This window comes from Phaseolus vulgaris, chromosome 4 (assembly GCF_000499845.2).
Source record: "Phaseolus vulgaris cultivar G19833 chromosome 4, P. vulgaris v2.0, whole genome shotgun sequence".
Classification (NCBI taxonomy): Eukaryota; Viridiplantae; Streptophyta; class Magnoliopsida; order Fabales; family Fabaceae; genus Phaseolus; species Phaseolus vulgaris.
Window position 1 is genome coordinate 12,561,768 of NC_023756.2, and position 13,273 is coordinate 12,575,040.

Genomic DNA, 13,273 nt, shown 5'->3' on the forward strand with positions numbered 1-13,273 from the left:
GTAAACTGGTTTTTGTTCTGTTTCACCTTGTACTATGGCGGCACTCACGGCTTCCGGCGACACGGCCAGGTAGACCAGTAAAGGTGTCCCATGGACGGTTTGCTCAGAACGGGCGGTTCGGCCAACGCCTTTTTTATAATCTGAAAAGCTTCTTCGCAGCTTTTGTTCCATGCGAACTTCTCTGCTTTTTTCATGAGCCTCAAGATCGGTCTGATCTTGTCTGCTAGTCTGGGCATGAATCTGGACAAGGACGTCAGTCTTCCTACCAGCCGCTGAACTTCTTTCAGGCTATCCGGGCTTCTCATGGTTTCCAAGGCTCGGCACTTGTCCGGATTTGCCTCGATTCCTCGACTTGTCAGCATAAAGCCTAGGAACTTGCCTCCTTCAACCCCGAATACGCATTTCTCAGGGTTAAGACGCATGTCGTACTTCCTTATCTGCTGGAAGACCTCAGCCAAGTCGTTGGCATGCTGTTCCACGCTATCAGATTTCACAATTATGTCATCAACATAAACCTCCATGGTTTTTCCTATCTGGTCTCGGAACATTCAGTCCATAAGCCTTTGATAGGTCGCTCCAGCATTCTTGAGGCCGAAAGGCATGACCTCATAGCAAAAGTTGGCTCTGTCAGTAATGAAGGCTGTCTTCTCTCGGTCTGCCGGATTCATGCGTATTTGGTTGTACCCGGAGTATGCATCGAGGAAACTTAACACTTTGTGGCCGGCTGCACCATCTACCAGCCGGTCAATGCTCGGCAACGGATACGCATCTTTTGGACAAGCCCTGTTAAGATGGGTGTAATCGGTGCACATTCGCCACTTTCCATTGTTCTTCTGCACCAGGACTATGTTTGCCAGCCACGTGGTGTAATGCACTTCTCGGATAAACCTAGCATCCAGTAGTTTCCTGGTTTCCTCTTCGACTATTCGTCCTTTTTCTCCCACGAACTTTCTCTTCTTCTGGGCTACCGGCCTAGCCTCCTTACAGACTGATAGTTTGTGCGAGATTATGCGAGGATCTATTCCCGGCATGTCGGTTGCCGACCATGCGAACAAGTCCGTATTTTTGTATAGGACAGTCGTGATATTGTTCTTTCCCTCTTCTCCTAAGGTTGATCCCAAACGTGTGTTCTGACCTGCTCGGCCCACCCGACATAGCACCACCTCTTCCTTGGGTTCCACCTGAGGTTCGTCATTCGGTCTTGGATCCAGGTCATCACTCAGGGATATATGATGAACCTCGGCCCTCCGGGTGGGTGTTCGCGGTGGCAGAATCTTCAAACTTGTCGCGTAACATTCTCTAGCAGTCTTTTGGTCGGCATGGAGAGTGACCACCTCTCGGCCCCTACTCGGGTTGTCGGCTGGGAACTTCATGGCTAGGTGGGGTGTCGAGACTATAGCTCCCAATTTGTTGAGAGAGGATCGCCCAATCAAAATATTGTAAGACGTTTCGGCGTCGACAAGCAGGTATCTGATTTTGATCGTCCGGCAGTCTCGATTTCCTTCTCCAAACTTGGTGTCCAGGTCAATGTACCCTCTGGTTTTGACTCTCTGCCCCGTGAAGCCAATGATTTGTTCATCATACTGGACAATGTCGTCGTCAGATATGCCCATCTTTCGGAAGGTCTTCCAATACAAGATATCCACAGAGCTTCCTTGATCTATCAGAGTTTTCATGATGACAAAGTTGGCTACTTCGATGGTGACTACCATAGGGTCATCATGCTTCGGGTTTATGTTTCTGAAGTCCGAATTCGTGAAAAGCATGGGAGGCAGGTCTCTCCTGTTGCTTCTGCTGATGGAGTACACCGAACTGACCGCTCGGAGGTGTCTTTTTCGGGAGGATGATGTAGTTCCTCCTCCCGCGAAACCCCCGACAATCGTGTTTATGACCCCCCGTACCGGCATGGTTCTTCGAAGATCTCTTCCTCCTCGTCCTTCTCGGCCTTCCCGGCCTCTTCGGCCTCTCTGTTCGTTTGCCTGTGTGTCCCTACGCCCTTCTCTCTTTTCCATGTCAACCTCGTTTTGCCCGTCTTCTCGGCTTGTCTGGACAAAGCATCGCAGATGACCGGCTTGGATGAGCTCTTCGATTTTATCCTTCAGTGCCCAACAATCTTCCGTTGTGTGCCCAAAATTGCTGTGGTATCGACAATGCTTGGTTTGATCGGTACTCTGCGGGGTAGGAGTCCTGCTTGGTGCCTTCAGGAGATCTGCGTTTAGAGCTTCCTCTAAGACCCTCGACCTTTTGGCAGTCAAGGGGGTGTAAAGAGTGAAACGTGGTCCCTTGGGAAAGTCTCTAGGCTTCCCAAAATGTGTTGGTCTGCTTCTGTCTCTCCTCCTCTCAGGTTCGTCGGGTGCCTGAGCCCTACTCCGAAACTCTTTCAATTCCTCCAGCTGCATGTATTTGGTGGCTCTTTGGCGCAACTCATCCAATGTTGTGGCCGGTTGCATGCATAAACTATCCGAGAACGATCCCGGCTTCAGTGCAGTTACCATGTGGTGCATCGCCACTTCGGGACTTAGGTTTCGTATGTCTAACGCTGTTTTGCTGAATCTGTTCATGAAGGCCCTCAAGGTCTTCGACTTCTCTTGCCGAATATTCACTAAGGCGATCGAAGTGAGGTGGTGTGGTCGGCTGGTAGTGAACTGTGCTCCAAACTTAGCCGCGAGTGTGTCAAAGCAATCTATGGGTTGAGCTGGCAGTCGGGTGAACCAGCTCAAGGCTGCCCCCTTAAGTGAGGTGGGGAATATTCGGCACCACAACGCGTCTTCCGCCGTATGCAAGCTGACCTGTGTCAGGTACGCATTTACATGCTCATCCGGATCTGTGGATCCATCATACTTCTCCAACGTGGGGTTGTTCCAGGTTCCCGGCAAGGGGACTTCAAGGATGGTTTCAGTAAAGGGGCTTCTTCGAGGCGCCGTGTTTAGCGCATTATTTGAGGTCGGCCTTATGTTTTCTTGATACGAGCTCCCGGCCTCACGTGTATCTGTGTTCGCGTGATCTCCTGAGGGGATATTATCCATGGCTTCCGGTATTTCCGGCTTCTCAGCAAGCTTTTCTTTCATCCGAGCATTCTCCTTCCTCAAAGCTTCCATTTCCTGCTGCATTTTCAAGATTAACGTCATAGGGTCTGGACGGCTGGTTTCTTCTTGTGCATTCCTATCGTTACCTGTCATATTCCTCGTAGTCACCATGTGGACAATTCGTGGGGTTTTTGTTCTCGGCCCCACGGTGGGCGCCAAAATGTTCCTACAAGATCTAAGTCCTGCAGAGCACTTCCTCTGATGATGTCTTGTGTTGTTCTTCTCGTCTTGTCGGTCTTTCCGTTGATCTTCTTCCAGCTGGATCTTCGGCTTGGACACGATGGGGGGAGTACCTGCGAAGACACTCCGACGATCAAGTCAGACCGAGAGCTAAGCACCAGAAGAGTGGGGAGTGAATAGTTACCTTGGGTGAAGTGCCTCTTCTGCTATTTATACTGCTCTAGGTGGGCTATGGCCGTTGTGGGCCTGCTTTAGGGTCCAAACGAAGGCCCAATTGTGTCTTAACCGTGCTTATCATTTAAGTTGGGTTGTTTATACCTAATTACGCGTTTAGCTTCGCCTGTTGTCGTCTAGTCGGTCTAGTCGGCCTTTCGGCCATCTGGTAGTACAGTTAGTAATAAGATTTAATTGAAAATTCTTTATTGATGAAAGAAAATAATGAATGGATTAAACATTCAAATTAAAAATATTAAATGTTGTACAGATTTAATTTGATAATATGTATTTTAATTAGGGAAAATGTTTAAATAAATATTTAATGTCAAATTTTCTAAGAACAATTAATAAACAGAAAAAGAAAATTGGAAATATTTATTCCAAAATTATTATCTGTTTAAATTATGATAAATGACAGTGGCTTTTCATGGTTTGGAATTTAGAAGGGGACGCCAATTTTAAACCTTTTTTCTATTTGTTAGCAACCGTTTCAAATAGGAAGAGTCGTTTACTGTTCTTCGCACAAAGAGAAACATGTTCAGGTTCATATTGTTTTTCAAAATCTTCATGGACTTAAACTTTTTCGCATCAACTTACGGACGAATCGTTTTAAAAAGTTTACCTAAAGTCACACATACACATGATTGTTTGATTCAGACTCAATTGACAAAAAGTAAATAAACTTAGAGAAATATTAACATAATTAATTTACTTATCACATTAGTGCAAAAATAAGAAAAGAATGTTCTTTATTTAATGCAGTTTTACACTTAAAACGCATTCGTAAAAAACGCGGTAGTATTTTTAAAATTAATTTGATTTGAATTTGTAAATCAAACACTTTGATAATAGTCGCATTTATAAATCAAACATTTTGATAATAGCCACATTTACGAATGCAGCTTTGGTAATAAACGCATTTGTAAATGCTATACCCCTACCTGTCACATGATTCAGAAGCATATACAAATGCGATTACCAGAAATAGCCCCACTTATAAATAGTATTTACAAATGCGACTATATAGCCGTATTTGTAAATATAAAATAGCCTCCCTTATTTAACATTTATGTGCTAGTGTCATTGTTATTATTTAATGCGGCTACCAGAAATAGTCGCATTTATAAATAATATTTACAAATGCGACTATATAACTGCATTTATATTTTTTTATTTACGAATGCGTGTTGATCAACTACCACTCTATAGTCGCATTTGTAAATATAAAATAGTCGTCATTATTTAACAATTTTTTTTCTAGTATCATTGTTATTATTTAATAGATAAAAGCAAACTAAATAAAATAAAAATGAGGAGCAAACATCGCAAATTTAAAAACAACATGTATTAATTGATTAGAACAATAAACTAATAAGTAGTTTTCTATATAAGTATTTATCGGCTGGAGCAGCAGCACCTTGGACGTCGTTTCATTGGCTTTCTTGTTAGATAAGGTTATAAAGCACCTTGGAACTCGATTATACACGTGCAATATGGCAAAGTGAACATAAACTAATAACAATTTATTACATGAAAAAGACACATTAGCTACTTTAATAACTACTTTGAATAAAATTATTTTTGAAAACAATTAATTTGAATAAAATTATGTAACATTTTTTTATTTATTTTCTAATGCTTTGCATATTTGGAGTTCGGTTCGACAAATTTTTTCTTTTTCCTCTGTTCTCTAATAAGGAAGATCTTCTTTCTTTTATTAAGAGTGATGATAATTCTTTGGTTAGATTGCTTCTATGATAACTTTTTTTTATTTGAATGACATGGCGTATGGGGAATTATGCTAGATTTCAGGATAAGATTTATTTTTCTCAGACTATTTCGGTAATTAAATATTTAACTTGTCTCATGGGAAATTCGTCTAAAGCTTTAATGAAGCATGATATGTTGGATTTCAGTGTCATTAAATTTTTTGTTATTAATACTCATACTAGTAAAGTTCTTCGTCCTCTTCTTGTTAGATGAGAGTCCATTCACTAGGGTGGGTTAAAATTAACATTGATAGGGATATCCTAGTCTTACTACTTGTGGAGGTATTTTTCGTGGGAGTTTATTGGGGGCCTGTATTTCTTGATGTTCAGACTGATTTGGTTGCGAGGTTTATGAAGTTATATATGCTTTGGAAGAAGTTCAACATATGGGATTTACTAATGTATGACTTGAATGTGATTTTGTCTTGGTTTGTGTTGTGTTTACTGCTAGAACTATTGTTTCGTGGATGTTTCATAATCGATGGAATACTTGTCTTGATTATTGTGAGAGAATCATGTTTAGGATTACTCATATTTTTCGTGAAGGGAATGCATGTGTTGATAAGTTGACTAATTTAGGATTGATTCATAGAGAATAATTTCATTGGTATAATAGGTATAATCTGCCTATGTATCATTTTTGTTAACATATGAGTTTTGGTCTAGTCTCCCATAGTTTTATTGTATTTTCTTTCTTTTTTCTTTTTTTTAATAATATTTTTTTTCGTGTGATAACATAAGATTGTTGTTACTTGAGGTATCAACATAATTAAGATGTCAAATTGCATAGTGATGACTAACATAAAAACTTTATAACAAAAATTAAAAATATTAAATATTATACAGATTTAATTTGATAATATATATTTAATTAAGAAAAAGGTTAAATAAATATTTAATGTCAAATTTTATAAAAATAATTAATAAAAGAAAAAAAAGAAAAAAAATGGAAATATTTATTCCAAAATTATTCTCTCTTTCAATTATGATAAATGAGAGTCGCTTTTCATCGTTTGGAATTTAGAAGGGGACGTCAATTTAACAACTTTCTTGTATTTGTTAGCAACCGTTTCAAATAGGAAGAGTCGTTTACTATTCTTCGCACAAAGAGAAACATGTTCAGGTTCAGATTGTTTTTAAAATCTTCATGGACTTGAACTTTTTCGCATCAACTTACAGTGGAATCGTTTTAAAAAGTTTCACCTAAACTCACACATACACATGTTTGTTTGATTCAGATTCAATTGACGATAAAAAATAAACTTGGAGAAATAGGGATGGGGTATAAAATATTAACATAATTAATTTAATTATGATTGTTATTATTTAATAGATAAAAACATGCAAAATAAAAATTAGGAGTACGAACATGGCAAATTTAAAAACAACATGCATTAATTGATTAGAACAAATGTCACAAAGCTAGTTTGGTTGGATGAGAAGTATAGTAGCTAAGAAAAGTCGAAGGAGTAGGAGATAGACGAAAAACATCACAAACAAGGCGGAAGGCCTATATAGACACCCAGGTGTTGGGATGAAGTTGCGTAGGAGCCACGTGGAGAGCCCGAAGGACACCCACCGCGAAATTGTCAAAGGGAAGGGAGACATGCAAGTCTGAAAACAAACAAGCATATATATAAAAGAAAGGGCGCTCGGTAGATGACTGAGTAGAGCATACCACATCGGTCAGCTCACAAGACTCAATACTTATTACATCTAAACTCACGTCCAGTTCCAAAACACCGACCTAGTCTAAAAACTCAGCAACCACATCCCTCTTCACGAACAAACAGGTGATCCAGGTCACCTTCGGATCCACCCAGTCAAACCCCTGAGGAGACGACTACTCGGAAGAACCCGACCGATCAGAGGCACTGGTCGGGTCATCCTCCCTCACCATTCCCACAGGGGGCAGTGTCTGAATTGCCCCAACCGATAGTGTCTCGGTCATGGAAGAGTTGGATGATGACGAAGAAGAAGACTGAGACGAAGAAGGGGAAGACGGAAGAAGAGAAGCGGAATCTAAAGAAGAAGACGTGGGACGAGACAAAGAAAACATAACTAACCTCTTTAAAGACTGGAAGGACGAGCGAAGAAACAGAAGACGTTCAATGAGACAGAAAATCACTCGGCTATCGGAGCAAACAAGCACAGAAAAACAATGTCTCAACACTATGGAGACCCCCTATTTATACCCTCAAGGGTATAAGAATACGAAACGCCACAATTGCCTCAACCGTTAGATCTTCTCAAATCCAATGATCCTAAAGATTGGCACCAAAAAACCCCTCATTAATGAGGGTCATATCAGGCGCACAGAGACGCTGCAAAAACATCACGTCGAACCTAGAAAAGCCCAATCATCACATCAGATCCCTGTAAGTCAAAACATGAATAAACGCAAATTGAACACATACAATTTATGTTCACAAATAGATCTTATCATATCATGATTCTCACACAATCATATAATCAAGAAGGAATAAGCACTTACCTTGATCCATGAGTGATCCTAATTGAGCAGTTACTTTATCTCCTTTTATCCCAATCTATCTCTTGCAATTCCGTTCTTGTCTCACACTTTCGTGATGGTTAACAGTGAGACAACTATTATTTGCAGAGACAGAACCCTATAGCCTTTAGTACCCAATCTCCATCAGATGTAGGTTTTCATTAGGTATATCATCAGATATATATATTTCTCACATTAACCAATGGGCCTTTATTCTATTATTATTATTAAATCATATTTGGGCCCAAAGCCCAAACTCTAAGTCATGTGAGTCACTTTATAGAAATTAATTTACATAATTTCTTACATTCTCCCACTTGACTCATATGAGTTATAATACTTTCATGATTTAATAATTACATAAATGCGCATTTAAAAGGCCTTACATAAATTGGTTCTATCATTATTCATAATCAAGAATACAGAAATAATAAGAGTCATGGCGGTTACATGTCATTTGAATCAACACATTTCCTTCCATGTACTACTATATCATTCTTTCTCCTTAATATGACTTTATAGTGAGAAATCCATAATAGGTTCAAACATAATGTCATTGTCATCAATAACAACATAATTTGTTTTCCACACCATAATAACATAATTTGCATGCATATACATAAAGTAGAAAACAACATAAATTTCAGAAACTTTAATTATCAATGAGCTCAGAGTGTCAAATAAGCATTAACAACATTCATAATTCACTAGTAAACATAATGCCCATATTTACAACATGACCAGTAAATGTTTTGGGCGGTAACCCTTTTGTTAAAGGGTCAGCAATCATAAGATCAGTGCTAATATGTTCTATTGACACTTTATGTTTCTGAACTTCTTCTTTAACGGCAAAGTATTTCAATTCCATATGTTTAGCACCTTTGGAATACTTGTCGTTTTTAGAAAAGAAGACTGCTGCGGAGTTATCACAATAAATTTTCAGCGGCTTGGCAATACTGTCAACAATTCCAAGTCCTGAAATAAAATTCCGCAACCAATTAGCCTGAACTGTGGCCTCAAAGCATGCCACAAACTCAGCCTCCATAGTGGACGCAGCGATGACTGACTGCTTCGCACTTTTCCATGAAATCGCTCCTCCGGCTAAAAGATACACATAACCAAATGTAGACTTTCGTGTATCCACACAGCCAGCAAAATCTGAATCTGTATATCCAATCACCTCAAGATGATCAGATCTTTTATAAGTAAGCATGTGATCCTTCGTTCCTTGCAAGTATCTTAAAACTTTCTTTGCAGCTTTCTAATGATCCAATCCAGGATTACTCTGGTATCTACCAAGCATACCAACTGCAAAACTAATATCTGGTCGTGTACAAGTTTGAGCATACATTAAACTCCCAACAATAGATGCATAAGGTATATTCTCCATCTGTTTCCGTTCCAAGTCATTCTTTGGACATTGCATGAGACTAAATTTGTCTCCTTTCTGTATTGGAACAGGAGATGTCGAACATTTATCCATTCTGAATCTCTCTAAAACTTTATTAATATATGCTTTCTGAGACAAACCTAACAGTCCTTGTGATCTGTCACGGAATATTTCAATTCCTATCACATAGTATGCCTCACCCATATCTTTCATCTCAAAGTTATTAGAGAGAAACTTCTTAGTCTCACTTAATAGACCAAGATCATTAGTTGCAAGCAAGATATCATCAACATACAGAATCAAGAATATAAACTTGCTCCCACTGACCTTCAGATATATACACCGATCAACGATGTTTTCCTTAAACCCAAAGGACACAATAGTATCATTAAACTTAAGATACCATTGCCTAGAAGCCTGTTTAAGCCCGTATATTGATTTCTTAAGTTTACACACCATGTGTTCCTTTCCTTTTTCAATAAACCCCACTGGTTGGTCCATATAAACATCCTCTTCTAAATCCCCATTCAGAAAAGCAGTTTTGACATCCATCTAAAGCAACTCAAGATCATAATGAGCTACTAATGCCATGATAATTATAAAGGAATCTTTCTTAGAAACAGGTGAAAATGTTTCTTTATAATCAATGCCATCCTTTTGAGTAAAACCTTTGGCAACAAGTCGGGCCTTGTAACGTTCGATATTGCCATGAGAGTCACGTTTAGTCTTAAAGACCCATTTACACCCGACTCTTTTGCATCCTTCTGGCAATTCTATAAGGTCCCATACATCATTCTGTGCCATTGATTTAAGCTCATCTTTCATGGCATCTAACCACTTATCAGAATTATCATCATTGACGGCGTCTGAAAATGAAACTGGATCATTATCAATACTTAAGTCATTTTCTGACTCTTGTAGATAAACCACATAATCATTCGAAACAGCAGACTTTCTTTCTCTTTGAGATCTTCTTAATACTATTTCTTGTGGTTGTTCTACTACAGGTTCATTGTTTTCTTCATGATCATTAATTTGTTGTTCTTCTTCATCGTTGCGTGATTCAACTACATTAGGAACAACAATACTTGAAGTAAAGGTACTAGTTAAAGGAACTTGTACTCTAACTTCCTTAATCTCCACATTTTGTGAAGTATTACTCCCACTGGTTTCACCATTTTCAATGAACCGTGCATTTCCAGATTCAACAATTCTTGTGCTATGGGTAGGACAGTAAAACATATACCCTTTTGACTTTGCTGGATAACCAATGAAATATCCACTGATTGTTCTTGCATCCAATTTCTTCTCTTGCGGATTGTATATTCTGACTTCTGCCTGACATCCCCAAACATGCAAGTGTCTCAAACTGGGTTTCCTTCCTGTCCATAATTCAAAAGGTGTCTTTTGAACTGCTTTACTAGGAACCCTGTTCAACAGATACATGGCAGTTTTTAAAACATACATCCACAATGAAACAGGTACAGTTGACTTACTTAACATGCTCCTAACCATATCCATTAAGGTTCGATTACGCCTTTCTGAAATACCATTTTGTTGTGGTGTACCTAGCATTGTGTATTGAGCACAAATACCACGTCTCTCAAGGAACTTAGCAAACAGACCAGAGTGTTGTCCACTTTCATCATACTTTCCATAATATTCACCACCTCTATCTGACCTGACAATTTTCACCTTTCTGTCTAATTGCCTTTCCACTTCATTTATATAAACTTCCAAGGCATTCACCGCTTGCGATTTTTCATGCAGTAAATAGACATAACCATAACGTGAAAAATCATCAATGAAGGTGATAAAATACCTTTCTTTATTGAAAGAACTTGCATCAAAAGGTCCACATATATCAGTGTGTATAATTTCAAGAAGCTGAGTACTTTTTGTGGCTCCCTTCTTTGTGTGTTTTGTTTGTTTGCCTTTAATACAATCCACACATACATTCAGATCAGTAAAATCCAAATTTGGAAGTATTTCATACTTTACCAATCTCTCCATTCTTTCCTTGGAAATATGTCCCAAACGTTTGTGCCACAAGAAAGCAGAACATTCATTCACCAAACTTCGTTTAGTGCCAACATTATGATGCGAGGTCATAAGAGTTTCAGCATATAGTTTATCAAGATTCAATCTATATAATCCATCATAAAGAGTACCAGATCCAATAGACTTAAGTCTTGCCGCAATATTAGTCATTTCAATGACATGTTCGTGCATAGTACGAGAACCATCAAATTCCATGGTGGTTAATATACTCATTAATGTCCCAACAAGAGACTTATCAGTAGTTTGGGAGCGCTCTTCCACAAATTTCATAAATTCTTTTGCACCATCAGTTTTGGGAAGAGCAAACTTAATATTACTTGCTATGCTCATTCGCATAAAGATACAGGAACAATACTTGATCACACATGCTTAACATTAATACTTTGAGTCATAAATTAAACATACTATACAGATTCAGAAAACATTCTATGTATACTAACGTTCTCCTTTGGGAGATCCATTAATACACAAAACATAATGATGCTAATAGTATTAACTTTATTTGGTAAGATATATGCATTAACTAGAAGCACTTGTTATCTTTGGATATACAAGCAAAAACTAATAACACATACTCACTACCAACAATCATATCCATTAATTATAAGGACAACTAATCAACCTTTGGGTGATCCATAATGCCCTATAATAATGAATTTCCATTTACCCATATACTTCATAATTTAGCATCCATTCTATAGGTAATTGGAATAAAATTTATCAGTAATCTGGAATTAAATAAAACTTAAAGATTTGATCACTTTGGTGATTAACAAATCTATCATACAAATAATTCCAGAAATTATATCATTAATTGAAATAAAATTCATCCATAATTTGGAATTAAATAAAACTTAAAGATTTGATCACTTTGGTGATTACAAATCTATCATACAAATAATTCCATAAATAATATCATTAATTGAAATAAAATTTCATCATCCATAATTTGGGATTAAATAAAACTTAAAGATTTGATCACTTTGGTGATTACAAATCTATCATACAAATAATTCCATAAATAATATCATTATATGAAATAAATTTCATCCATAATTTGGAATTAAATAAAACTTAAAGATTTAATCACTTTGGTGATTACAAATCCATCATACAAGTAATTCCAAAATTTCAATTTAAAATTAAATACATAAAGCGGAAATATAATTTTTCATTCCTCACTTTCAATCAATTAATTAAACTTTAATTTAAATGCAAATTAAATTACATTATGACATAATAAAATTTCATTAAAACTTTAATTAAACTTTAATTTAATGCAAATAAAATTACATTAAAATATAATAAAATTTCATTAAAACTTTAATTAAACTTTAATTTAATGAACATAATCATTAAAACTTTAATTTAATGCAAATTAAATTACATTAAAAATAATAAAAAAATAATACATAAACAGAAAAATTAATTTTTTTCGCTACTCACTTTTAATTAATTAATTAAACTTTAATTTAAATGTAAATTACATTACATTATAACATAATAAAATTTCATTAAAACTTTAATTAAAATTTAATATAATTCAAATTGAATTAATTAATAATAATAACATAATAAAATTTGAATTAAAACTTTAATGAAACATTAATCAAAATAAAATAAAATAAAAAAGAAACATGACGTTAGGTGCAGAGAATTACTCTCACTATTTTATTTATTTATATATATTGTTTCATTATTTTATATTATAATACAATTATCATTATTTTATATTATAATACAAATATCATTATTTTATATTATAATATAATTCTCCGTTCACTTTATCATGAAACCCTAGAAAAAAAAAAACACAGCCACCATTTTTCACTTTATCATCAAAGGGGTGTCAACCATAACTAAATGTGTCACGGGAAAAGATGACTGCAGTTTCATCTTTCTTCAAATGAATTAAAAATTGACATAAAGAGGCACACTCCATAAACCCCTAATTTTAAAATTAGGGTTTTTCAATTGGGATTAATTAAAATTAGGGTTCTTTAATTTTAATTTTGATGGTTTAAGACAATTAGGGAACTATCATAGAGGAATGAAAACC

The 13,273-nt window shown here is 36.6% G+C and overlaps 1 protein-coding gene across 1 annotated transcript; it reads right to left on the minus strand.

Moving 5' to 3' along the window:
• Nucleotides 1-548: 548 nt before the first annotated feature.
• LOC137838302 (uncharacterized) lies at nt 549-3,197 on the minus strand. Its single transcript, XM_068647553.1, has one exon. The coding sequence runs from the start codon at nt 3,195-3,197 to the stop codon at nt 549-551; it is 2,649 nt and encodes an 882-aa protein (XP_068503654.1).
• Nucleotides 3,198-13,273: the final 10,076 nt, after the last annotated feature.